Source organism: Echinops telfairi, unplaced genomic scaffold (genome assembly GCF_000313985.2).
Source record: "Echinops telfairi isolate 266 unplaced genomic scaffold, ASM31398v2 ScPeMD7_7473;HRSCAF=8511, whole genome shotgun sequence".
NCBI classification, from domain to species: Eukaryota; Metazoa; Chordata; class Mammalia; order Afrosoricida; family Tenrecidae; genus Echinops; species Echinops telfairi.
In genome coordinates this window covers 1027516-1053646 of record NW_022111377.1, presented here as the reverse complement: position 1 = coordinate 1053646, position 26131 = coordinate 1027516, and the positions used below count along the sequence as shown (strand labels likewise).

Below are 26131 nucleotides of genomic sequence, written 5' to 3'. Positions count from 1 at the left end.
AGATTAATTAAATAATTAAATTAATTATTATTCATAAAATTCAGTAGGAAACAGTCACAAAACAGTGCATAAATGGGCTTAGCAGAACCTTTTACCTTGTGATGTACACAGACAACTTATTTAGATCACAGCTTTTCTCTTTAGATTGTTTTAATTTTTATCTCGTCCCACTGTTGGCATGTAGATTCGGACTCACAAGTGACCCTTTATAGAGTTTTCAAGCTGTGAATCAGTATAGGAGCTCCTACAGAGGGGCTGATGGGTTCGCACCATTGACCTTAGGGTGAAAGGTCCTATGTTTTCCTAAACCGCAATCAAAGCTGCCATACCAGAACTTGGATCCTTAATGCTTCCCTGGCACTGAATTCTGTTTTTCTTTTGCTGCCCATGATTACCTTGTTTTTCTTATGCTTTTGAGTTGTTTACTATGAAGTACAGTGTAACTTTTTAATTTCTCAGAAAAGCTTATCAGTAAGGATTAAACCAAAACTAAACTCATTGCCATCGAGTTGAAGCAACTCACAGTGCTCCTGTTAGACAGGCTAGAACTGCCCTTAACTTTCTGAGACTCACTGTGTGGGAGTGGAAAGCTCCCTCGTTCTCCCATGGAGAGGTGCTGGTTTGAGCTGCTCACCCCTCCGCGTGAAGCCTGATGCATAACCACTACCCTGCCAGGGTTCCTCTCAGTGAGAGTTAGGCCCTGGAAAATACCTAGGACAGTATGCCTCTGAAAAGCGGTACTGATTTTCGGTTTTTGCTACTTGGAAGGCTTTAGTGGTCATGTTTTCTATTTACGATGACAGTTTTTTAAATTTATTTAGGTTTTGTTTTTGGTATCTTATAGTGCTTTAGAAGGAACCCTGGATTGGCAGTTCAAACTGCTCTGAGGGAGAAAGAAGTTGTTACCTATTCTCATAAAGATTCACATGGCTGGAAGCCCTATGTAGCGTTGCTGTGAGTTGGAATAAGCACCTGGTGACGCAGTGAGTGCTTGTTGACCTGCTAGCCACAGAGTCAGCAGTGTGAATCCACCAGCTCATCTGTAGGACAAGGACAGGCTTTCTACTCCCCTCCCCAGGGTTTCAGATGCAAGTGTTTGGCTTATCCATGAGCCTGCATTACTTTAAAGTGACATATGGACATGACAAAATATTTCATGGTTTCTATTAAAATACCCACGGTACCTTTTCCGCTAGTATTGTTTCTATTACTATGTTCAGTACAGGAGACTGGTTTAAGGACTCTTGGTTTTGTGTTTCGCCTTAACCTGAAATTTTGGGGTGGTTCATTTTTAGAAGTTAAAAACCCATGACCTAGTAGTACTCATTTCTTTCTTTTTTGATTTTTCAACCTACTTCGTCAAGAATGTAGACAAATTCTGAATAGTCACATAGAAAACATTCTTTGCAGCATTTCAGCTGAGCTCCAGCGTGTTCCTGGTGACCTTTATGTTGGGTCCGACCCTGAAGGCTTAGAGCTTTCTGCCCTCTCAGGAAGGATGTGTGGCCATCTGGCGAATCATCTTAGTAAGAAAAAGCCTGTGTAATCACTGTAAATGTCAAATATGGATCAAGCAAATATGCTAAATGTATACTTATTTTAGAGTAGCAGTAAGAGGAATAACAGGCTTGAAATCATAATCTATAGGAATGAAAAAGTTTTAAAAAATTGGCAGTGAAGACCTTTGTTTTATAACTCTCCCTTTTGGTTTTTCTTTAGTATTTTTTAAATGAGTAGGTATAAAACCTCTATCTACCTTGTTCTTTGTAGAATAGTATTTTAATAAGAAACTATCCTCTATTATTTCCAAAGATTCTAACAATCAAACAGGTAAAGTTACAGTTGAAAATTAAATTGATAATAGTTCTATTACCATAGAAACCATTAAGATAATTCTGTATTGTTTGTGATTCCTCTCTCATTTTTTCCTCTTTCTATCTCTCTTATGTCTTTTAGATACATTTCCAGTAAGAGAAGATAGGCAATAAGTTGAGCTTTTATCATGATAATGGACTCTAAGTTTAAATAGTAACTTTTAAAATAAACTTATTTTCGTTCTTATAAAATCAATATAAGTAACTGAAGAAATTAACAGTCACAGTGAGAAATTACTGTCGTTAATTTTTTGTACTTATTATTTGGTTGTTTCTGCAAATATAGGCTTGTTTCACAAAAATGAGATCATACTATATATAGTGTGGGGTCATTTTTTCCTTTTTTACAAAGTATATTGTAAGGTCTTATCTCTCATGAAAAATTATTATCATGCACTTTTCCATTATCATCTGGGAGAAAGATGAACCTTTCTCAGCCTGTAAACAGTTACCATCTCAGAAACCCTCTGGGGCAGTTTTACCCTGTCTTCTTCTTTTTCTACCCCGTCTTGTAGGATCACTATGAGTCAGAATTGACTCGATGGCAGTGAATTTATTTTGTTTTCTGTTATCATACTACTTTGAGGATTCCTAATATTTTAATTTTTCATCTTTCATTTTGGATCATAAAGGATGTGAGAAGAATGTTTTTAGAATAAATTATTTTTTTTTCTAGTAGAATTCTTAATAAGATGAATTGACCTTCCTGAACCCTGGCTGAGGAGGATTAGCACATAGTAGTCACCCTCAAGCATTTGAAAACGTGCTAACTTCTGTGACTTGGTAGCTTTTAGGGGAGCCTAATTAGCCTCTTCTGCCTGAAGTCATTGGTTTGGAGGCCTTGCTGGGAATTCCTGTCTTAGAAAAGTCAGTCAGCTCGATACTTCCTCCCTGGGCCCTGATGGTGCAGATCCAGCAAAGAGGCCTACAGCTGGCAACAGACCTCTCTTTGGGTCAAGTATTGATTCATTTCCCCCAAGAACCTCTCACAGTTTGCCTCTCTCACCTTGCCTGACACAGCAATGTTGAGAAAGAAAACCCCACTGGTAGAAAAACCTGTTGTCTTTTTCACAGTACCTCATAGGAAAACCTTTTCCTTGTTCAGATTTTGTGGGTAAGTCAAACAGTATCTCTACAAAATCTCAGACACCTTTATTAAACAAAATGGGAAGCTAGTGTTTCTCCACATGCCCTCCACCTAGGTCCATACACTTCTGAAGGTGGTGTTTCCATCTTTTAAGTCTTTCCCTAAAGAATTTTGTGCTCTCTGACTTACACCACATCAAAGTAACAATTTTCCCATTGCCCTGGAACTCAAATCATGCTCCTGTGAAATGTTCTGTGAGTTTTGAGAACAAAATGAATTCTGAAGAGGCCAGATCAGGGCTGTGGGGTATACGGGGTTAGGCTCCCAATGACATTCTCCTAGGAAAATGATTTGTTTGTTCCATAAAAGAATGAATAGGTACATTGTCATGATGGGGATAAATTCCTTAGCATAATTTCCCTGCATTTTTTTCACCAATGTAATTTTCCATTTTCCAGAACTTCCTCATAAATAGCTCCATGGCCATTTGTGTCCTCTGTAAAGATCTACCAAGATTACCTCCAAATCGTTGCCAGAACCTTCTGAGCTTATTGGAGGCTGAACCTAGCAGTTCTTCCTTTGTACTTTGAGTATTTTTTCCTCTTCTCTCCAGTGTTAGGATTTTTTTCCCTCTCTCCTTCTTAGGCATTTTATACCAAACTGACTGAGTAAACAGGAGAGTCTCAGTCATTTTTGGAGGATTCTCAGTGTCCTGCACAGCACTTGGCTTAGCAAATCCTCATGAAGGAAGGAAATATACTTACTAGAGGACTGTATTAATCTATCATATTTTCTTAAATGGCGCTAGGAAAAAGGACAAAGGCTCTATGAACGCAGGGTGGCTTTGGATGGCAAACTTAATAAGGATGCACACAGTATGTCAGGTGGCTTTGCTGTGTTCGTGTCATTTAGAATCTGGAGGTAGAAAGTTTGAGTTACAGTCCCGGCGTTGTGTCTAAATTTGGGTTTTTCTGAATCTGAATTTCCTTGCCTTTGCGGGGTAGAAGGAGATTATACTAGCCACTTCATATTTGTGGAGGCGGGATGAAATAAGAGCCATGCTGAAGTGCCTGGGAAATGCCTGGTACAGAATAATGGTGACTAAATGTTCATTGAATGTAAATTAGTCTCTTCTTTCTGGATGCATTCTAGTAAAACCTTACATTCACGTTGAAATAGAAATAATTATGCATAAACTGTACCCATATACAGAAAAATTCTCTTACCTTTGTCTTTCCCATGAAGATTCATTCATTGTACTGATGATTCTCCAGATCCTTGTATGGAATATGAGGTAAGAAACTTTTTTATATCTTGAAGTTGGTAATCCTAAATGAAGCTGTGTTGGGAATTGATACTTATTCTTAAGTGGAATGAAATATTTTGGGTTCATTTCTCTGAGAACCGAGAGCCGTGAGTTTTAAATATTTGAAGGATTATACATAAAAAAAAATACATCAATTCCTCACTTATTGACTATTTCTTTATCCGACATCTCACATTTATCATAGTAGTAAAACATATCCAGACGACGTACAAGCACCAAGGTGCACCATGAGAAGAGCACTGGCTAGGCCATGATACTCAGAGATTTGGCAGCTAGGTAGTGATGTGACTTGGCATATAGTAATGTAATTTGGTAGTTATCCTCCACTTTGGGTTCTGACGTGGAAATCTTTCATTTTCACATAAGAGTGCTTCTTGCATAAAACTCTCGTCTGGAACCTAATTGTGTTGATAGGAAGGAGTGGGTACATAATCTGTCTTACAGAATATATACATCTGTCTTTGTCTGAACTGCCCCAGGAGAAAGACAGGGCTTTCTACTCCCATGAACAGTGTCAGTCGGGAAACTCACATGGGAAGTTCTCTCTTGTTCATAGGGTCACTGCGAGTTGGCATGAACTTGATGGCAGTAAGTGTGATATATATTGATATTTTTATGTTTATACACACATGCAGAATTTATATATGTGTGTATCCATAATCACCACTTAGGTTCAATGGACCATTTTATTTTTTACATCTTTCACACTTTTACAAATAACTTATAGAAGTAAGCATAAAAGAATAGTATGAAACTGCTTTGTTAAAATTTAGTACGAATTTAAATGTAGGAAATCCCAGTTTTATCCTGTGGTTTTCTAAGTTTGAAGTATATGCACATACACACACATCTCTGAGTCCCTTGGATGCAGCTAACTGCTTGCTCATCAACTCTCATCAAGGATCCAGGCGTATACCTTTCTTTTAGACACTGATTCTGATTTTCCGTTACATCCACAGTAGTCTCTCCTGGATTGTCATTCCTGATTGTTCTTTTTGTACTTGTATTGTTAAGTGCATAGTTCAGAACATTTTGAAAGATTATAATTTTATGAGGAGACAATGGCTATCTTTATTCCATTATTGTAAAATATTTGTATTTTTAGACTTATAATGCCAATTAGAACCAGTCCAAGGAATTTTTTAAATTTCTTCATTGTTTTCAGCCATCTCTGTATCTACACATACCTGAAAAATTTGCCTTTTGACTCAGTAGTGTTGAGTGTATAAGTTGGCATAGCACCTGTTTGCAGAACAGTTAAATGTTATTTAATTTCTTACCAGGCCACCAAACAATTGCTAGGTCTTATAGCACTATACAATTGAGATCTTTATATATCATTTGTGAGGGTTCCCCTCCCGTCTCCCTACTTAATAGCATAGTGTGGGACATTTCCTAGGGTCATTAACCAGTCTTGGATAACGTAATTTATATGTGTGTAATACATTTTACCTAGTCTTCCACTGCACCAACTCAAGCATCTCCTAAGACTTGTTACTGGTGGTAGTGCTTTTCAGTAGGTCAAATTGAGGTACGGCTCCCATAAAGATTTGCAGCCTTGGAAGCCTGCGATTGGGTTACTGGTTATTATGTGTCAGCATCAACTCCATGGCTGTAGGTGGAGGACTGAAGTTAATACCAAAAGAATTTTAAATATAAGAAAATATGAGCATCAATCACAATGATCAATGTACACACCTCCCCGGGGGGGGGGGGATGAACAGCAGAAATGTGGGTGAAGGGAGACAGCAGTCAGTGTAAGATATGAAAATTATAGTAATTTATAAATTATCAAGGGTTCATGAGGGAGGTTGGGTGAAGGAGAGAGGGAAAAAAATTAGGAGCTGATACCAAGGGTTCAAATAGAAAGAAAATCTTTTGAAAAGGATGATGCCAACATATGTACAAATGAGCCTGACACGATGTATGGATTGTTATAAGAGCTGTAAGAGTCCCCAATAAAATTATTAAAAATAAATAAATAAACTTTTATTGAAAAAAAAATTATGAGTAATCCACCAACCAGATATATCTTAATTACTAACATCTAGTCTAGACCTCCCCAAAGAACATTTTAAAAAAAGAAAACAGAAGGAAATATTTATCGTTTGCCATGTATAAAATTGCAACCATTCAGTAGTATACAGGAGTTTGCATGTATTGGATAACCGTTCGAGCTGTGAGACACATTTATGACTTGGTTCACTGGTTTACTTTAAAATAACAGGAAAATCATGGAAGGATTATAATGATATTTTGTGCTTTACAATAATTATTTTATCAGAGTAAATGTTACAGAATGATGCTTCAGTTAACTCACTATCACCCATTGAATGCTGATTTAAAACAACCCTGTAGGGCAGGGTAGAACTGCCCCTGTGGGTTTCTGAGACTGTAACTCTGTGGGAGTAGAGAGTCCCATCTTTCTCTCTCGAGGAGCAGTTGGTGGGTTTGAACCATAGACCTTGTGACTAGCAGCTCAGTGCCTAGCCCACCAGGGCTCCATGTGCTTAAGGTAGGTAGTTTTTGATATTGTTAAGGAGGTGAAGCATCTATCAAGCACAGGGCATTTTATCACACAGTTGTGAAGATTTATCATAGTCGCCTTTGGGGTTGTGTATTCTGTCTGAGCTCTCAAAACGCTAAGTGGCAAAGATACTGTTTTCATAAAGCATTTTAACAAAATGACGTCTGTTGATTAGAGTAACAGATCACAAATGCCTCCCCAACTTCTCATATCAAGAATATTTGTTTCCTCTTCCTTTTTTTAACCATTTGATAATGGCACTTGTTCAGTACAATGTTAGAATGGCGTTGGCTGTTAGACTAGTGAACTTTCCCTTGTAGCATAATAGTGTTAACATTTTTCAACAGCTTGTTCTCCGAAAATGGTGTGAATTAATTCCTGGAGCTGAGTTCCGATGCTTTGTCAAGGAAAACAAGCTTATTGGTGAGTCTCCCTCCCCCATCAGTACTCATTAAATGAGACAGATTTTTGATGTGAATAAGTAATTAGGATAGGTGTGTCAATCAGTTTTAACTCAGATGCTACCTCTAACCAACCAACTGGTACTGGTTCTCTGACAGCTCCGCTGACAGCATCTGGAGGCCACAGTCATGTGTACAGAACAAGAGTCTGCCTGGACCCCGTAGGGACAAGGGAGGACCTTTACCTTTCCTAGTTCAGGATATTTAGGATAGACTTGCTTCTTCTTAGTGGCTTTCCTAAGTAGAGCTATCACTACATTGCTGATTTTAGCCACCACGAAAGTGAAACTTTAGGCCTTTGTTTCTATTATTGGGGTATACTGTTTATTATTATGTAAGAGAAAATATATGGACAGTAAGTGCCTTACTTTTAAAAATTCACCCATCTCTTTTTCCTGTCATCTTTTTCTCCTTTTTCTGGTTATCATTTTATCCTTGTTAAATACCAAGATAATTTGTTATTTTTTTAGCTAAGCATGTTTTCTATGGGGTAAACTAAGAAAAGTTATTATTTGAGTACAGTCAGATTAACACTGTTTCCTTCTTTATAAAATTTTTAAATTGTGGTTTGGGTGGAAGTTTACAGAGCAATTTAGTTTCCTCTTCAAAAATTTCCACTTATTTTTTTAATGACATTAATTGGAATCCCCTCAATCTAACCACTCTTCCTCCCCGGGTTCCCCATTTTCATTCACCCATCTTTTTTATCCCTTCCTGCCTTCAGAACTTTGTTTTTTGGGCAAATGCTACCTTGTGGTCTCATATAATCGGTTACTCTGAGAAGTATGTTCCTGATGATATCACTGTTGACTTTAAAGCTCTGTCTATTGTTTGGCTAAAAGATAATCTCCGAGCTTATGTAGTGTAGTCTCAGGGGCTCCACCAACCTCTATCAGACTAGGAAGTCTGATCTTTTTATAATTTTATATTTTGGTATACACTTTTTTCTCCTCTGTTCAGGATTATAGGGCTGACTAGGGAAGCTAACAGCTTACAGAATCAGAATCAGAAATGGTGAGGGAAATGGTTTTAATTTTTAGCTCTGCCCACAGGCTCTCTGGTCCCTATTCATCTGTGACCAACAGCCATGCAGCCCTTGGTCTCTGCACGACTTGGGCAAGTGTTACAAAAGTTCTTTAGCGCTGATTAATGACCAATGGATACCCAAGGACCTTGCATTGTAAACCTGATCAGAGCAATTGGTAATTGTAGCCAGGGATCTTCTAGTTCTTCTGGTCTCAGACTAGTGGGTGATCTGTTAACCTTTGGGGCTAATAATGCCCTTGAGCTTTTCATCGTCACTCTTCCCTGCTCTAAATGGGAGAGACCAGTAGTTGTGTCTTAGACGGCCCCTTGAAAGCTTTTAAGACCCTAGACACCACTTAACAAAGTAGGATGTAGCACATTGTCTTCGTGGATTGTATTAATTCATTTGACCTAGATATGGTATTTGATTATGGGTCAGAAGTTTGCATAATTTCCCTATGTATGTTCTACTTTCCCCACTCATCTGTCATTTTGCCAAACTCTGGTGGTTTGCATGTTACTGTGATGCGGGAAGCTATTCCACCAATATTTTAAATACCAGCAGGGTCATTCATGGCCAACAGCTTTCATCAGGGCTTACAGACAGAACAGAGCAGGAAGAAGGAAGAGACTATCCACATCTAATGGAATAGTCACTGACAATCTTATGAGTCACAGTGGAACATTGTCTGATATAGTACCAGACGAGAGCCCCTCATCATAAGCCACTCAAAATACAACCGTGGAAGAGCAGCCTCCTCAAAGTAGCATTGAGTTTAATGATGTAGAGGGAGCAAAGCTTTTAAGAATTTCATTTGGGGGAGAAAAAACAAGAAACTTCATTTTCTGATGTGACACAACTCAGAAGGAGAAGCAACACCTGCAAGTATCCATTACTAATCAGAACACGGAGTATACAGAGTATGAACCCAGGAAAACTGGAAGTCAATCAAATGAAATGAAATGGAACATATAAATATTGATATCCTAGGCATTAGTGAGCCTAGGACTGGTGTTGGCCTCTTTGAATCAAACAATCATGGTTTATTATGCCAGGAATGTCAAATTCAGGAGAAATGGCATCTTATTCATCGTCACAAAGGACATTTCAGCATCTATTTTGAAGTACCATAATGTCTGTGATAAGATGATATCTATATACCTACAAGGGAAATCAGATAATACAACAATTATTCAAATTTATGTGCTAAACACTAAAACCAGTGAAGAAAGTGAAGGATTCTACCGACCTTTTCAGTCTGAAATTGATTGAGCGTGCAATCAAGATGCATTGATAATTACTGTGATTAGCATGTGAAAGTTGAAAACATGAAGGAATGAAGGAATGAAGATTGCATAATAGTTTTTTAAGACCAGTGCCTTCTTCACTGCAAGTACCTTTTTTCAATAACACAAATGGTGACTCTACATGTAGACCTCACTCGATGAAATACACAGGAGTCAACATGACTGTGTGTGTGTGAAAAGATGGAGAAGCTAACTGCTGAACAGGAAATTTCAAAAGGCATCATAAGGAAACATAGTGAAACAAAATCCTAGCATAAGAAAACCAAGATACAGGTACACTCAGTGAATCTCCAGCTGAAAAGAACTGAAGAAAAATTCAAGCCTTGAGTTGTAATATTGAAGGATTCCCTTGGCAGATATTAAGTGATTCAGAAACCATCAAAAAAAGATGAAAGGAATGCACAGTCACTGTACCAAAAAAAAGTTACCATTCAACCCTTTCAGGAGGTAACATGATCAAGAACTGATAGTATTGAATGAAGAAGTGCAAGCCGTATGGAAGGCAGTATCAACAACAAGGTTTTGGAATTGATGGGGTACCAACTGAAATATTTCAAGTAACTGATCTAGCACCAATCCAGTTTTGGAAATACTCATCTATCCCATGAAATTTGGGAGTCAAATACATGGTTGACTGACTGGAAGAGATCCCTATTTGTGTACATTCCAAAGAAAGATGACACAGCAGAATATAGAAATTATTGAATAATATGTGTAAAATTTTGCTGGAGGTATTTTAAAAACTGTTAGAGCTGCATCAAAAAGGAGCTACAGAAATTCAAACCAAATTTAGAAGAGGATATGTAATGAGGATTATGTCATTACTGACATCAGATGGATCTTGGCTAAATGTAGAGAATGCCAGAAAGATGCTTACTTATACTTTATTAACTATATAAAAACATTTGATTGCATGGGCCACAACAAACTGTGGGTAACATTGACAAGAATGAGAATTCCAGAACATACTTTATTGTACACAAATCCCGAGGCAGTTGTTGAAACACAACAAGGAGATACTTTGCAGTTTAAAATCAGGAAGGGTGTGTGTCAGGGTGTGTGTGTCCTCTCACCGCCTTACTCAGTCTGTGTGCTGAGCACGTAATCTTGGTCCTAGCAGCTGGACTACATGAGGAAGAATGCAGCATCAGAACTGGTGGAAGATTCGTTCACAGCCTGTAGTGGCAGAACCCTGCTTGCTGAAGTGAAGAAGACTTGAAGCACTTACTGAGCAAGGTCAAAGACAGCCATCTGCAACATTGATTGCCCCTCAACAGAAAGTAAACACAAATCCTCATAACTGAACCAACCTTGAGAGAGACGTGATTGAAGTCATCAAGTATTTCATTTACTCGGATCCACGAAACAGCAGTCAAGTAATCAGACAATGTACTGCATTGGGAAAATCTACCACAGCAGATCTTGTTTTTGTGTTTCACAGAAGACCAAGGACTCCAGCCTGTAGTGTGGGTGGAGTACAACTCAGTGAAAAAAAAAAAATCCTCACAACTGAACCCTGAGCCAATAGACAACATCGTGATACACAGAGGAGAGATTGAAGATGTCAAGGATTTCATCTTGCTTGAGTCCACAGTGGGAGAAACAGACAAGAAATCAATATATCGTATCAGTCATTTCTGCTGCACGAGACCCCTTTCAAGTGTTGAAGAATAAAGGTGCCATGTTGAGGACTAAGGTGTGGTATTTGTAATTTTTTCCCATTACAGCAAATAAGGAAAACCACAGGAGAATTGATGTATGTGAATAATGACGTTGATGAAGAATATTGAAAGTACCAAGGACAGCCAGAAGAAGAAAAAATGCATGTCTCAGAAGCCAGGACTGTGAGTCTGTATTCAGCACGCTTTGGACAATTGATCAGGAGAGAAGCAGTCCCGGGCAAAGCCCGTCATGCTTGCGAAAGGGAAGGGTTAGTGACAAAGAGGGAGGAAGCCCCTCAGTGCGGTGAGCTGATAGGTGGTTTCCACCGCGGGCTCAAGCACAGTCATTGTGAGAATGGCGCAGGGCTGCACAGGGTTGCTGGGAGTCTGACCTACCTTGATGACAACATGTCTCCACGGTTACCTAAGTCTTACTGGGTGTATTCGGAGAAGAAGTCGCCTTTTATGCACTTTACCTGGGATTACTGCTCTTTCTCTCAAGGTGCACAAGTTGTTCTGGGCTGGCTGGTCCTCTCCTTGGTCTCTTCGTGTTTATTTTTTTCAATCAGTTTCTCCTTCAAATCTGTTTGATGTCTTTCTTCCTCCTTTAACATGATGTGCAGATTCCAGGACTGTTTCCTGTACTGGTTTTACTTAGTCTCCTGTGTCTTAAAAGACAGCGTGGTACATCTGACCAAACCATCATTTGGCTGGAAGTCAACTGTTTATTTTTTTAAAGATACACATATTAACTACTGAAATTTGGACTGTTTACATTTATTTTGTTGTCAGATATTTGTGGAATAAATGCCATTGAATTCATCTGAAGATGTGAATTCTGTTGGCATGTGATTGAGGATTGGAAGCCCTTCTTTCAGAGCAGAGACCTGTTTCCTAGGACTAGACCAAGGATAGGGAACCTGATTTCTGACAAGGGCTATTTTGACATTTATAACAGTATTTGAGGACCATACAAAAGTATCAACATCAATAGTAGCCTGCTGTATTTGTTCCAACGGTTAATTAACCTATCCCTAGTGTGATGGCGAGAATTGTTTCTCTTTGGTGAAGGGTGTAGTATTAGCTAATATTGATGATTTGGGGGGGCCTTACACAGCCCTTGGGCTGGATGTTCCCCATCACTGGACTAGATTAAATTGATGGAGTTTTTACAATAGCCCTGTTAGTGTGTTGGAAAGTACATCAGCAAGTCACTCTTCAAGAGAAATGCTTGCTTTTCCATGGCTTATTAAGGTAGAGTAAAACATCAAAAGAAAATTTGAGTGCTCCTATGAAATACAATGTGAATGTGGGAGACAAAATGTGAATATGAGGGTTGTTTTAAGTTTTCCTGGAGAAATTGGAAAAGAATACTAATTTGATGCAAGGGTTTTGGGAAAATCAAAGCAATAACAGTTGATGATGTGTGCCATTTAAAGTTGCATTTAGAAGTAGAGGACAGAACCAGGAGGCAAAGGCCATTTATAGAGGTCTAACTACAAGTATGTACATATGGAAATATATTTATATATAATGATAGGGAAATAGAGCTATGTACTTTTATCTGTATGTTAAGAATTAAGGTGGCAGATGGACATTGGGCCTCGACTCAAGTACTCCCTCAACACAAGAACACTTTGTTCTAATAAACCCAGGATTCTGTGATGCTCACCTTCCTGACATGATAGCTGAAGACAAAATGGGTGCATAAGCAAATGTGGTGAAGAAAGCTGATGGTGCCCAGCTACCAAAATATATAGTATCTGGGGTCTTAAAGGCTTGAAGATAAAATAGCAGCCATCTAGCTGAGAAGCTACAAAGCCCCCGTGGAAAAAGCACCCCAGCCTGTGTGATCATGAGGTGTCAATTGGATAAGGTATCAGGCATCTAAGACACAGAACAAAATCATACCAAGGTGAATGGGGAGTGTGGGGGCGGATGAGGAGTGGAGACCCAAAGCCCATCTGTAGACAACTGGATCCCCTCACAGAAGGGTCACAGGGAAGAGATAAGCCAGTTGGGTGCAGTAGAGCACTGATGAAACACACAGCTTTCCTCTAGTTCTTTAATGCTTCCTCCCTGCCACTATCATAACCTCAGTATTACCTTACAAACAAAGATCTACATATAACCTCCTCTGTGGGGGATGGACAACAGAAAAGTGGGTGAAGGGATATGTCGGACGGTGTAAGATATGACAAAATAATATTAATTTATAAATTATCAAGGGTTCATGAGGGAGGGGGAGGCAGGGGGGAAATGAGGAACTGATACCAAGGGCTCAAGTAGATAGCAAATATTTTGAGAATGACGATGGCAACAAATGTACAAATGTGCTTGACACAGTGGATGTATTTATGGATTGTGATGAGTTGTATGAGTCCCCAATAAAATGATTAAAAAATATACTAAAATATTACCTTACAAATCGGATTAGACCAGAACATGCACACTGCTACAGATAAGAGCCCACAACACAGGGAATCCAGGATAGAAAAAACCCTCAGGACCAATAATGAGAATAGACATACCAGGAGGATAAGGGGAAGGAGGGGGGAACAAAAGGAGAATTGATCACAAGGATCAGCATATAACCCCCTACTAGGGGGACGAACAACAGAAATGTGAGTGAAGGGTGACAGGATGGTGTAAGATATGAAAATAATAATCTATAACTTATCAAGGGTTCATGAGAAAGGGGGTAAAATGAAGAGCTGATACCAAGGGCTCAAGCAGAAAGAAAATGCTTTGAAAATGGTGATGACAACATATGTATAAATGTCCTTAACACAATAGATGAATGCATGGATTGTGATAAGAGATGTAAGAGCCCCCAATAAAAGTAGTTAATTAAAAAAACAATAAAGTTGCCTTTAAATTTTTTAACGGAATTGTTCTTATGACTGAGATCTTATTTAATACATTTTTCCATTGTACTAAATAAGACTTATTTTTCCAAAAATAAGAATGCATGATAAATAAAAATTTAGCAGTCAGCCTTTCTACAGCTGGTAGTTTTATGTCTGTGTAATGCAGTGGATCATTTAAAATTCCATAGTTGTCATCTTTTTATTATTATTATTTGGAGTGAGCGTTTATTTTCACAATTACAACATGCAGGCATACCTAGGAAGAGGGGCCGGCTGGGGCCCCCCGCCTATGCACATGGAATCAACTGCTGTGGGCAGGGCCATTGGGCTGGCCAGCCTCTGCAAGTGGCGGGGCTGCTACCCCTTCTTCGAGGAGCCCCTCTCCAGCGTGTAGACCATGAAGCAGGCATCAGACGGGTCTCTTGGGGACAAGGGGGTGCCCTGTTCTCACAATCTCAAAGCCCAGAAAGTTCAAGGTATGGAACAAGGTGGCTCTGCCATCTCTGTCCCTGTGGAAGCAAACAGACGTGATACACGCAGAGCTGCTTTTTAGTGAACTTTGGGAACACTGCGAGACTGCCTTTGCTCCCCTCGGGGAGGACACCACCTGGCATCTCAGTATAGAGCCTGCTGCCGCTCACTCAGCACAGCCCTCGCCCAAGTTTGGCCTCAGTGAGCCTGGACTAGATGTTAAGAATCCTTGTCTTGTCATTAGACACTAGCTCCTCTGGTACAGTCAGCTGATGATCCGAGTAAAATAACTTGGCTGAAAGATTGCGACCCCTCTAACTATCCCCTGCCTACCTGAGATCTTTGTGGGTGGGTGAGGGGCATCAGGAACACCCCTGAGGCCCTGAACCAGGTTACTACAGCAATGGAGGGGGAACCTGGAATCCCATAGTCTTTTGATTGGGTGTTTAATCTACTGTAATACTACTTGTCAAAAAAAGGTTTCAAACATTAAAAAAAAAGTTTAAATCACATTGGTGTTTTTGCCTGTAATCCTATATAATAATAATATAAAATCTTTTCCTTTATATTTTATGTCAGGTATTTCTCAGCGGGACTACACACAATACTATGATCATATTTTTAAGCAAAAGGAAGAAATTTGCAGATGCATTCAAGACTTTTTCAAGAAGCACATACAATATAAATTCTTAGATGAAGACTGTAAGTACTGTATATTGACCCAGTGACCCTTACTGGACAGTGGTGAATATTTTTAAAGTGGATAAAAAGACTGCAGTTTCAGCAGTTTGCTATTCTTTGGCATAGCTTATCATTTACATGTTAAATTTATTTTATTTCATTAGAGGTGATTTGATTTCTTTGGAAACAGCTCTCTCCTACGATTTCTGATTTTTTTTGCATATTTCAGAAAATCCTTATAGATTGGGGTGTGTCAGTTATGTGATTGAATTAGCTTGCCGAGTGATCTTCCTCTCTAGCGTCTTTAGTTGAACGATCCAACAGAGCAAGGCACAGGGTAAACCGTTGTCCTTTGGTTTTAAGAATTGAACTTATATGAGAGGGCTTCAAAAAGTGTATGGGAATTTTTCATTACCATTTTTCCCCCTTTTTAATGTGAATTGGGTGAAGATTTACAGAGCAGATCAATTTTTAATTCCGTTTCAACCCATTTTATTTCATCTTACCAGTTGCGATTCCTACAATGTAGCATCGTTTGTCACACTTCCTCCCAGGGTCTCCTGTGCCCCTCCTCCTCCTCTCCTAACCCAGCTGAACGTGCCTTTGGGAAGTGCTGCCCTTTTCATCTCAGATGGTTGAGGACTCAAAGATACGGATGTTCTCCTGCTAGGCTTGTGCAGTATTTGCCTAGAAATTGAGTTCAGTTCTGTGTATGAAGAGCGACTTAAGACCATGGTCGTGGAGGTCCCACCAGCCTCTGTCCACCTGTAGTAAGCCTGGCTGTGGGAAAAAATTCCATCATTTTGCCATTGCATTTTTCCATGGCATTTTTGAAGCCCTCTGTGTGTAGAGACTATCTATGGGTCTTAAAATTGCTTATGGTGTATATTTTCTCCACCTGCCAAACCTGGATTGTAGAGCAGATTTGTTGTAAAGGATTACCCATGCCATTAAGCATAGCTGGATTTTATAATTTCCTATGCTAAATTTTACTCATTTCATTCTTCGCGAATTAGGGATGAGTGTTGGCTGTTCCCTTCACTGGTACATTCTCCTCAGGGACAGTTTCCTTTGTTGTTCTTGTGTAGTCCATTTGTCTACAGGGAACTGTTTGAGGTGATTTTAGTATTTGGTTTGAATTTTGAATTGTGAAGGCTTGTGATTTTCGGGCGGGGGGTGGGTCAAAGGGAAGGAGGATCATTAGATATAACATTGCAGATTACTGTTTTATGTTTGAGATTTGGAAACATTAAATCCCCAGATCCATCCATAGTGTTTGTTTAATAATAGAAGACATTTTTATTTTCAAAAATAGACTTAGAGCATGAAATTATTAGTTCATCTGTTTAAAGTGTACTACTTTATTATTAACTTGGAACTTTTTTCCCTTTCAGTTGTATTTGATATATACCGAGACAGTAGGGTAAGTAGAAACCAGATTATATGCTTTAGAATCAGGGTTGATCTCATAAGTCAGCAGAGTACTATTAGTTTGTAAATATCCTGCTGCTCAAAGAATATTTTCTCAGATCAGCTAAAGCCTTGAAATTTATGTGTGAATGTTTTACCGTGGTCCAGAGCCTCCCCTTAAGATATACATGCCCTGAGGCGTGGTGTCTGGGTAGCATGAATGGTTTATGCTCTTTGACATACTTAAAAGTTGGCAGTGCAGACCTACCAAGTGGTGCCAGGGAAGCAAGGCTTGGCAAGCTGCTTCTGTGAAGATTACAGTCAGTGACATGGGACAGTGAGTACCACACAGCCTTAGGGAACGGCCCTCTCTGACACATGACGCCACTGTGATTTGGAGCTGACCAGTTCTCAATGCTGTTTTAAGAATGTGTAATAGTTTAATCAATTACCTTCCGTATGGTTAAGGATTATTTGTTTAACAGATGGTTAAATGGCCACCGTATGTCCTAGTTTGTACTTTTGTGAGAGGTCTGATTAAAATAGTACCGTGTACACACTCAGATGTGGCCAGGAATATGTCGTTTTCTATTTAAACAATCATTTTTAGTCAGCTAACGTGATTCACATTCTTTTTATTTTTAGACCAGAGATGAGGATTAGAACCATTTAAATTTATTCTTTAGACCTGACTCAAAATCAGACTCACTCATAGCGACCCTGTAGGACAGGGTACAACTGCCCCTGTGAGTTTCTCAGACGTCACTCCTTAGGGGAGCAGGAAGCCCCCTGTCCTCTGTGGAGTGGCTGCTGGTTTCAAATCGCTGACCTTGCAATTAGCGGCCCAATGAGTAAGCACTACTCCACCAGGGCTCCTTTTAAACCTCACTAGACAGTCTATCAGGAAAAAGAACATAAAACCATATAAATCTCTCACAGGTCTCTCTCTTACTGTTAAGATCATGTAATTAAAAAAAAAGACATTTAAGTTATTAAATGTTGCTCTCTGAGTAGAGCTCATTGAATTAGCTATTAGGAAGTTGTGTTTCCCAAATAGGTTACTTGTATACCTACAGAATTTACTTATTCTTCTCATAGCAACTTCATTGTAGTAATGCATGTGTATTTTTGAATCATTTTTTTGGACAAAATGATATGGCCCACATGGTCAAATTCTTGAATTGCTGTTAACCTTCACTACGTGTTAAATCATAAGGCATCACTTACTATATTTTTCAAGGTTTTGTTTTCAAGGACAACAGTTTCTGTTAAGCGCTAGAAAAAAGAGGCTATACATCTATACTGGGTTAAGAAGAGGGATGCTTCCTGGCCAACTTTCAGCTTCAGGGAAACAAACCATAGACAACGAATGGGAAACCAGTGTAATGAAATGGCTAGATACTTAAACAAGATTAAACAAGAGGCCAGGGTTCTAGTCCTGGGTTTGCTGCTAAGAGATAGGCATTAGCCAAGTCCCATCACTCATGCAGCCAGAATGTATTGAGTTAAGGATCCCTGGAGGCGCTGTCTGGTAATTGCACTGCTAACCACAAGGTCGGTGGTTTGAACCCATGGAGCACTCCTTGGAAGAAAGATGGTGCCTCCTGCCCCAATATTGACAGTCGTGGAAGACCTATGTAGGGCCGCTGTGAGTGGGAATTGACCTGGTGGCATGAGTTTGTTGGTTTTGTTTTTAATATGTAAGATACTATGCTTCTGACAAGTTTTAACTCACTGCCATTACGTCACTTCTGATCCCTGCCCACCCTGTAGAACTGCCCCTGTGAGTTTCTGAAACTAATTCTTCATAGGAGTAGAAAGCCCCATCATTCTCCTGTGGAGCAGCTGGTGGTTTCGAACTGCAGACCTTGTGGATCACAGCCCAACTCATACCCACCACACCACTAGGGCTCCATAATATGTTTCAAAGAAGATAATATTCTAACCTTCCAAGAGATTACCTTCAAATGGAGAATGACAGAGTTGCAGACATTCCAGGGAATGGCCTGGTGGCCAGAAGGATTGAGTCAGTGAATGAGTAAATACACTTAACCCATTGCCTGAATACGCAGCTCAGAAGAACTCCATTCTCATTGAATTCAGTATCCCCTAAATCCATATATACTAGTCTCATATATGTAATCCATATATACTAGTCTCACCCCCTCACACACCCTCTCCCCCATTTTACACACAGTAAAACTGAGGCAAGAATACTTTATAGTGGCATTTGAAAATTTAGCAATTTTTCACTATTTCCCTAGCAAATGGTAAGAGCTGCTGTAATTCAGTAGGGCTGGGCTGGTAGGTACCAAGGTGTAAGGTGGTGAAAGAATTATATGAATGCTTTTAAGTGAAGTTGGACATGTACATGAGTAATTACTGCTGTGATCTAACTGAACTGAAATTAGCTACATTTCCTGAAAGTGAGAATGCTGCCAGTCTAAACATGGGAGCCGTTCCTAAGAAGAGATGTCTGCCCGGATACAGAGTGCACTTGCATTTGCTCAGTGGCACTTGTACCAGTGCCTGGCACTTTCTTGAATCCATATTTTTGTATGGATTTTTTGGCAATTCCTATAGGAAGTGAACTCTTCTTTTATGATAATCTCCTATATGAAATATAACTGAAATGTATCTGGACTTGGCAAAACGTTGATGTTTCTACTTACTGTGCCTGTGCACATGACTCAGTGTTCATAGATTCTAACCATCTTGTATATGTCAAAGTGGTGACCAACTGGTTTAGTAATTCTGGGGTGTCGTAGCTTCTAAGTGCTGCTTATATCAAGTGTGTGGCTTTAGTGAATAGGAAGTTATTTTCTCGGTTAAGAACTTAGACATCTAAATTCAGGCTGCAAGGTCTGAGGGAAGGATTTCTTTCCCTGTTAGCTCTGAAGAAAGACCTTTGTCTTTTTTCAGCTTCTGGAAAAAATGTTCTCTTAAAAAAAAATCTTTAAAGGCAACGAACAAAAAAAATCTATGTTATAATTTCCAAGTTTTCTGTCTGCCCTGTCAGTTACTGAGCAAGGTATGTTAAAATCTCCTTTATAATTCCGTCAGTTTTTGTTTTACTTCTGGGTTTTATTCTTAGACACATGCTAGTTTGGAATGGTTTAATTTTCTGTCAGTTATCAGGCACAAACCCAGTGGTAAATCATTTGCACATGTATTGTTTCTTGTGTGTGCAAGCCTGTCTATCAGTAAATTACCAGAAACCAGCATTCCTGGGTCAAATGGCAAAACATTTGAGTAGAGAACGTGAATCCGACCCCACTGAGTTCCGTCAGGAGTGAAGGCCAGTACCTGCCTGCGCCCTCAAAGCTCCCCAACAGATGCACTGTCACGTGTTTTGAGGGTTTTGCTTCTCTTTTGTTCCAATTGATTAGAAGTAATGTAAGTTCCGTTTATATTGCTTTTATTTTGCATGAGATTCAAGTTTCCTCTTGTTATATAGTTAGGGTTCATGTTTGTGAACTCTTGCTCGTGGTCTTGCTTGCCCTCAGCAGACAGGAAGGAGCGCTTTCTCTGTGAGAAGGGCGCTGGTGGTTCAGTGGTAGGCGTCTCACCTTCCACGTGGGGGGTCAGGGTTCATTGGGCACAGTGCACCTCAGGTGCAGTCTGCCACAGGAGCTGTGTGATGCCATGATGCTGGACAGCGTGGAAGGAAGACTAGACTACAATAGACTAGGAAGAAAGGCCTGGCGATCCACTTCCAAAATAAAACATGTCAGTCACAGTGGTCCAGTTCTATTGTGCATGTATAGAATTGCTTTGAATTGAGGGCTGACTTAATGGCAGATAAGAATAACACTTATGTGTTATAGAAATTAAGCCTTTTGTGATTATCTCAGCTTGCTCTTAATTCATTATAAGAAATCATATATACTAATAGTTTTTATGGCTTCTGACTATGAATAACAGCCTTAACACACACTCAGCCACCTCTGTGTATTTTTCTTCCTAATTCTTTTATGAGTTCTTGTTTTACATTTAAATCTTTGGCCTAGTTGGTATCTTTATTGATATTAACCCTACGCTGAGCTTTTAGAGAGTTCTCCAACTCCAGTATATATGCATGGCTTGTCACTGGTGATGGTTGTGTGGATTTCTTGGGCAATTAGTCCCATTTGTTGTATTTGTGGACTCTATTCCTTCATGTTGATGGTTCCTACTGGTGTCGTAAATGAATCACTTCTGTTCTTTAGTGAGCTTGCTTTGTTTTTAATTTGTGAGTATCCTAAATTTCTAATGTTCCATTTACTTCTACCTTGATCCCCAAACCCAGTCAGGGAAAGACATGCTTCCTGTGCCCTGTTGCTGCAGACACTGGAATTCCCCCCACCCCGCAGTACTCCTTCTTGATGTGGCAGCCCTCTGAGGTTTGCTTCATGGGTCTCCCCTTTCTACAGGGCAGTCGTTCCTAGCCCTGTGTGTATATTAAGACCCATGCTCCCCTTCTTGGGAAAGAAGCCCTCCTACAGCACACTTAATTCTATCTGTCAGGTCCTTCTTTATTTCTAGAAGGAGCCTAGGTGGTGAGTGGGTTCACTGTTGAGTTGCTAACCACAGGTTGGTAGTTTCAAGCCACGCCCATTCCACAGAAGAAAGATGAGGGCTGATAGCTCCAAACCTACTGGGCTCTAGGTGTCAGACTTGACAGCTTGGGTTGGGTTGGGTTGGGTTACTTTCTTGTTGGCTTTTAGGGATTCTCCTTTTTTCTTGTAACTTCGTATATTCGTCTAAAAGGATTAACCAAACTCCATCCTGTGTAGATCAAAGAGAAAACTCAAACTTGTCGATTCTGACTCATGTGTTAGAGAGTTGAACTGCTCCCTGGGATTTTCATGACTGTGATCTTTCAGAGGCTGATTGTCAGGCCTGTCTTCCAAGGTGCCTCACAATGGGTTTGAACTATCAACCTTTTGGTTAGTGGACCAACACTTGGCATTCCTCAGGTAGCATTTAAGGCCAATGAGTTGCATTCCAACTCACACTGACCTGATTAGATAAAGTGTAATTGCCCCATAAGGTTTCCAAGGCCACAAATCTTCAGTGAATCAGACTGCCACATCTTTCTCCCTCGGAGTGGCTGGTGGATTCAAACTGCCAACCTTTGGGATAATAGCTGAGTGCTTCCCCATTGCTCCTTTAAGGTTACTTTAACCCCAAAGCTCACTGCCACTGAGTCCATTCCAATTCATAGCGACCCTATAATAGGACAGAGTGGAACTTCCCTGTGGGTTTCTGAGATTGTAACTCTCTACAGGAGTAGAACATCTCATCTTTCTCCCAAGGAGCGGCTTGGGGTTTCAAACAGCCGACCTTTTGCTTAGTAGTCCAACATGTAACCCACTACACCACCAGGACTCCTTAAGGTTACCTTGGCTTACCTTAATCCTGGAATCCTCATGTGTTTTACATCCGAGTTGAAATAACCTATTCCTAGAATGGGGTGTCATCTCATGACTAGTGCATGTGCTAGTTTATTGTCATTTTCCCTTGCACTAGTTTGCTCTTTCTATTAGCATCTGCTCTGCTCCTTCCCAGACCATCAAGGCTGTTCTTCAAAGTCCAGTTACCTCAGGGAGCTTTTCCTAGGCACTCCGTGCAGAATTAGTTTGGTTTCTCCATATGCTCCTCTGTAGGTTAGTACTCATTCTTGCCCCTATTGAAGCACTGACCAGTCTACTGTAGTACTTGAGGGTTTTTTCCTTCTGTTTCATGGGGGAGGGAGGTATTCTGTTCTAGACTGAGCTCTTGAAAGGAGTAGATGTGTTATTGCCCTTTATACCCTAGTGCCTAGCAGTGTCTGATTCATAGAGACTTGTGTGAGTAGATGGGCATCAGGATGTCAGTTAGTGTGTTAGGCTGAGTTCTCTAGAGAAGCAAACCCAGTAAGCTTGTATGCATGTGTGTATAGAAAGAGCTTTATATCAAGAAAGAACTCACCCACCGAGTTGTAGAAGTGGGTAAGTCCAGTCCATTCTGTGGGTCAGATGGAACGCTTCTGACTCATGTAGCTGCCGGCCTGACAAACTAGGAAGCAGGACATAGGCTGGTAGGTGTAAGGGTGACTGAAACCCTGATGTCTCCAGGATCAGCAGGAAGTCAAAGAACCAGGTGCCAGAAGTAAAATGGCCACGGAGTCAACTTCAAAAGGAGCCAGCACACTGTGAAGAGCCTTTTTCTGATCGTCTCAAGGCTGTGACCTAATCAAAGGGCTTCAGCCCACCACAGCTGCTGGCTGCTCACAGTGTGTTGATTACGTTAGACTGGATCCAATCATAGTGTTGATTATGTTGTATTATCCCATCATGTGGGATTATCGCCAAGCCACAGGGCCCTGGCCCAGCCAAGTAGACCCAAATTTAACTCTCACAGTTGGTCAGTTGATTGATAGATCTTAGGAGTTACTACCTGATGGATTGCCCCAAAACAGAGTTTTGTTGGCAGTCTTATGTCTGAGAGGTCACATGAAAAATAATATTAGAGCTATAAAAGCCTGATCTTTATAGTTTTATACCAGATTACAGCTAGTTTGTTTCTGTGTTCTGATTTGTCTGGACTAGAGGATAGTTCTTAAGGTACAGAATAAACTATCAGCTATCAGTCCTAACAGTGATGATTTATTTTCATTTTTTTTCCTAGTGTGGCTTAGTTGCTGTGTATAGAGTGCATTATTCCTTTAATAACAGGTGGTATCTTTTAATAATGACCCCCCCTCCCGTTTCTGTCAATCATGGACTGGTCTTACAAAATCACGTAGAAAGGATTTTTTATGACAATACATCCATTTTGTTAAAATAACGGACAGTATATCACCAGTAGCTTAGAAATAGTCCCCAAACAAAGCTGACGGTGAACCAAGAAGTTGATTGATGATCACTACTGTTTCACATAGTTTAGGAATGTCGACGTGGATGCTGACTTGACATGAGGAAGCGACTCCAGCGACAAGAGATGTTCCAGGCTTTCTCTCGGGTGCTGTGTGAACTAAAACCTTCTCCTTTGCTGCTTACTAGGTGTTCCTGATTTTTAAGCAAATCCTGATTTTTTTTTAATCTTAAAATTTTACTAAAATGTAGGTGAGTAAGACAGTGTTGGATATTAGTGATGCTGCCTAGTTCCTTCCAACCCACCCATTGCCATCAACACAAAACTGACTCATAGCAACCCCGCAGAGGGCTTAAGAGGCCGTGAATCTCTACAGGAACTGCTCACTTCGACCTTCTTCCTCAGGGAGGCTGGCGGGTTCGAACCACTGATCTTGTGCTTAGCATCCCAACCCCTTATCCAACTGCACCACCGGGGCTTCTCACCTAGTTCCTTAGGCATATGGATTGTTTACACACACACATCAGATCAAGAACCATTATAAATGTATAGAAAACATAGGGGTTAATTGTAAACAAGAAACTACTGTAACTATTTGAATGGCTCTATCAGAAAAACCGGTGGAATGAAGATAAAAAATTCAAAGAAACGTTAAACTACTACGTTAACTACTTAGATCTCGGCACTCAAATATGTTGGGTTTAATTTCATGGCAGGATCTCAGAGCCTCCCAGCTCTGTTCTGCCAGTACTGGGTCAGTTTACACTGTGTCACCTGACTGCTAACTGAAGGGTCAGTGGATCGAACCCATCATCCGCTCCTGTAAATATGGACAGTGTCAGAGACCCTACGTTGGGTAGCGAGGAGTTGGAATCCACTTGATGGCAGAGGGCCCCGATTTAGGTTTGCTCTCAGAATAGGAGCAGATAGAAATTTCTCTCACACCTTTATATATTGTTTAAATCTCTCCTTCATATGCTTTTAAGCTGTGTACCATACATACAAAATAAAGCTACATTAAAATTCAAAAGAAAAGTGAGCGTTTCCATCTATTTTTGATATGTTGAAAACACCAGGCCGTCCTGCACAGCAGCCATTCAGGAGTTACAAGAGTCACTCCCCAAGGACTGCGGCCATCTGCCTAACCTCTGCCTGCTTCCTGGTGAAAGTACAGTGAACACGCTTTTGAAATCTGTTCAATCATACTGCTTTTTCCCCCCTTGCTTTACACATGGCCATCAGGGTAATTCAGCCTCATAGAGACCTGGTAAGACAGAGGAAAACTGCCCAGAGGGTTTCCAAGACTGTAATCTTTACAGAAACAGACTGCTGTAGATTTTCTGCCCAGGAGCAACCGGTGGCTTTGAACTGTCAGCCTTTTGAGTAGAAACTGAGCACTTAACCGTGGCACCACCAGGATGCCTTTCAGTTGTCCTATTTTGGGTGAACTTCTCTCTGAGCTGTTCTGTGTCCTCCTCCCTTGTATTTTTTGCCTAACATTTCAGTGTGAGCAGAGGGAGAGTTAGAATCTCATTCCTCTGGGGCTTTTCCTTAGCAGGCTGCCTTCTCTCAGCTAGGACTTAGAGGAAACACCTTCTGAAATTAGATTCTCTTTGGGGACAAATGGGCTGAAGAGTATCTTTTTGATAAAGAATGACTCCAGACTTTAAATACTAATTTTTAATTTATTCTTTGTGATTTTTTCTCTTCTACATTACAGGGAAAGGTGTGGCTAATCGATTTTAACCCTTTTGGCGAAGTAACAGATTCACTGCTGTTTACTTGGGAAGAACTGATATCCGGGAAAAACTTGAAAGCTGACGTTAGTGAAGGGGACGCCCTGGAGCAGGTGAGACCCTTTAAAAACATAGGAGACATACATTCAGTTCAGTTAAGTTATTGCCTGCTTGTTCTTGGAGAGGCATGGTAGTGTAACAGAGATTACTGTTAGTTTCTGCCCAGGCGGGTGATCAAAAGAGGGTGTACATTCCGATTCACTCAGCCAGCCTCGAGTAGAAAAACTCTGACCATTTGGTGCATTGTCAAGGTGATTTTTTTCTCATGGCTTCATCTGCCACCCACCTGGAAGAATCTCCATTGCACATCAAGCCCTACTGTCTGTTTCGTTGGACCCCAGCCCTAGGCCACCAAACCCTGAGAGGGTACATAGCCCAGTTGCACATGTCTTCTCACATGTGTGGCCTCTGTTTTCAAGTGGGCCTTTAATGTTTAACTTCCCTACCCTGGGAGTATTCAGCTTCACTCATCAACTTTTCAGGAGCCCTGGTGGCGTTGTGGTTACTCATTGGGTTGCTAACTGCAAAGTCAGCAGTTCGAAATCTGAAGCCGCTCCATGGGAGAAAGACAGGGCTTTCTACTCCCCTAGTTACAGTCTCAGAAACCCTCAGGGCAGTTCTCCCTGTCCAACAGGGTGGCCAGGAGTCAGCATTGACTCTGGCTGTGAATCAACTTTGTCCTTCATTGTCCACCCTTCTCAAATCTTCTATGCCACCAGCCTTTACCTTTTCTCAGCTGATTCTTTCGCTTCCTGCTTTAGAAGGACAGAAAATGTGTTGATGAAAATTCATTCC

General features: G+C 40.4%; 1 protein-coding gene and 1 pseudogene across 1 annotated transcript in view; one reads left to right on the top strand and one right to left on the bottom strand.

The window, feature by feature from the left end:
- Nucleotides 1–26131, top strand: part of CDC123 (cell division cycle 123) — a 60397-nt gene that overhangs the window by 30404 nt on the left and 3862 nt on the right. Inside the window, exons 8-12 of the mRNA XM_004712658.2 lie at nt 4207–4255; nt 7163–7238; nt 15192–15314; nt 16688–16716; nt 25261–25389. Of these exons, the coding sequence (XP_004712715.1) occupies nt 4207–4255; nt 7163–7238; nt 15192–15314; nt 16688–16716; nt 25261–25389 (406 nt within the window). The remainder of the gene's footprint in view (nt 1–4206; nt 4256–7162; nt 7239–15191; nt 15315–16687; nt 16717–25260; nt 25390–26131) is intronic.
- Nucleotides 14499–15050, bottom strand: LOC105979535 (annotated as a pseudogene).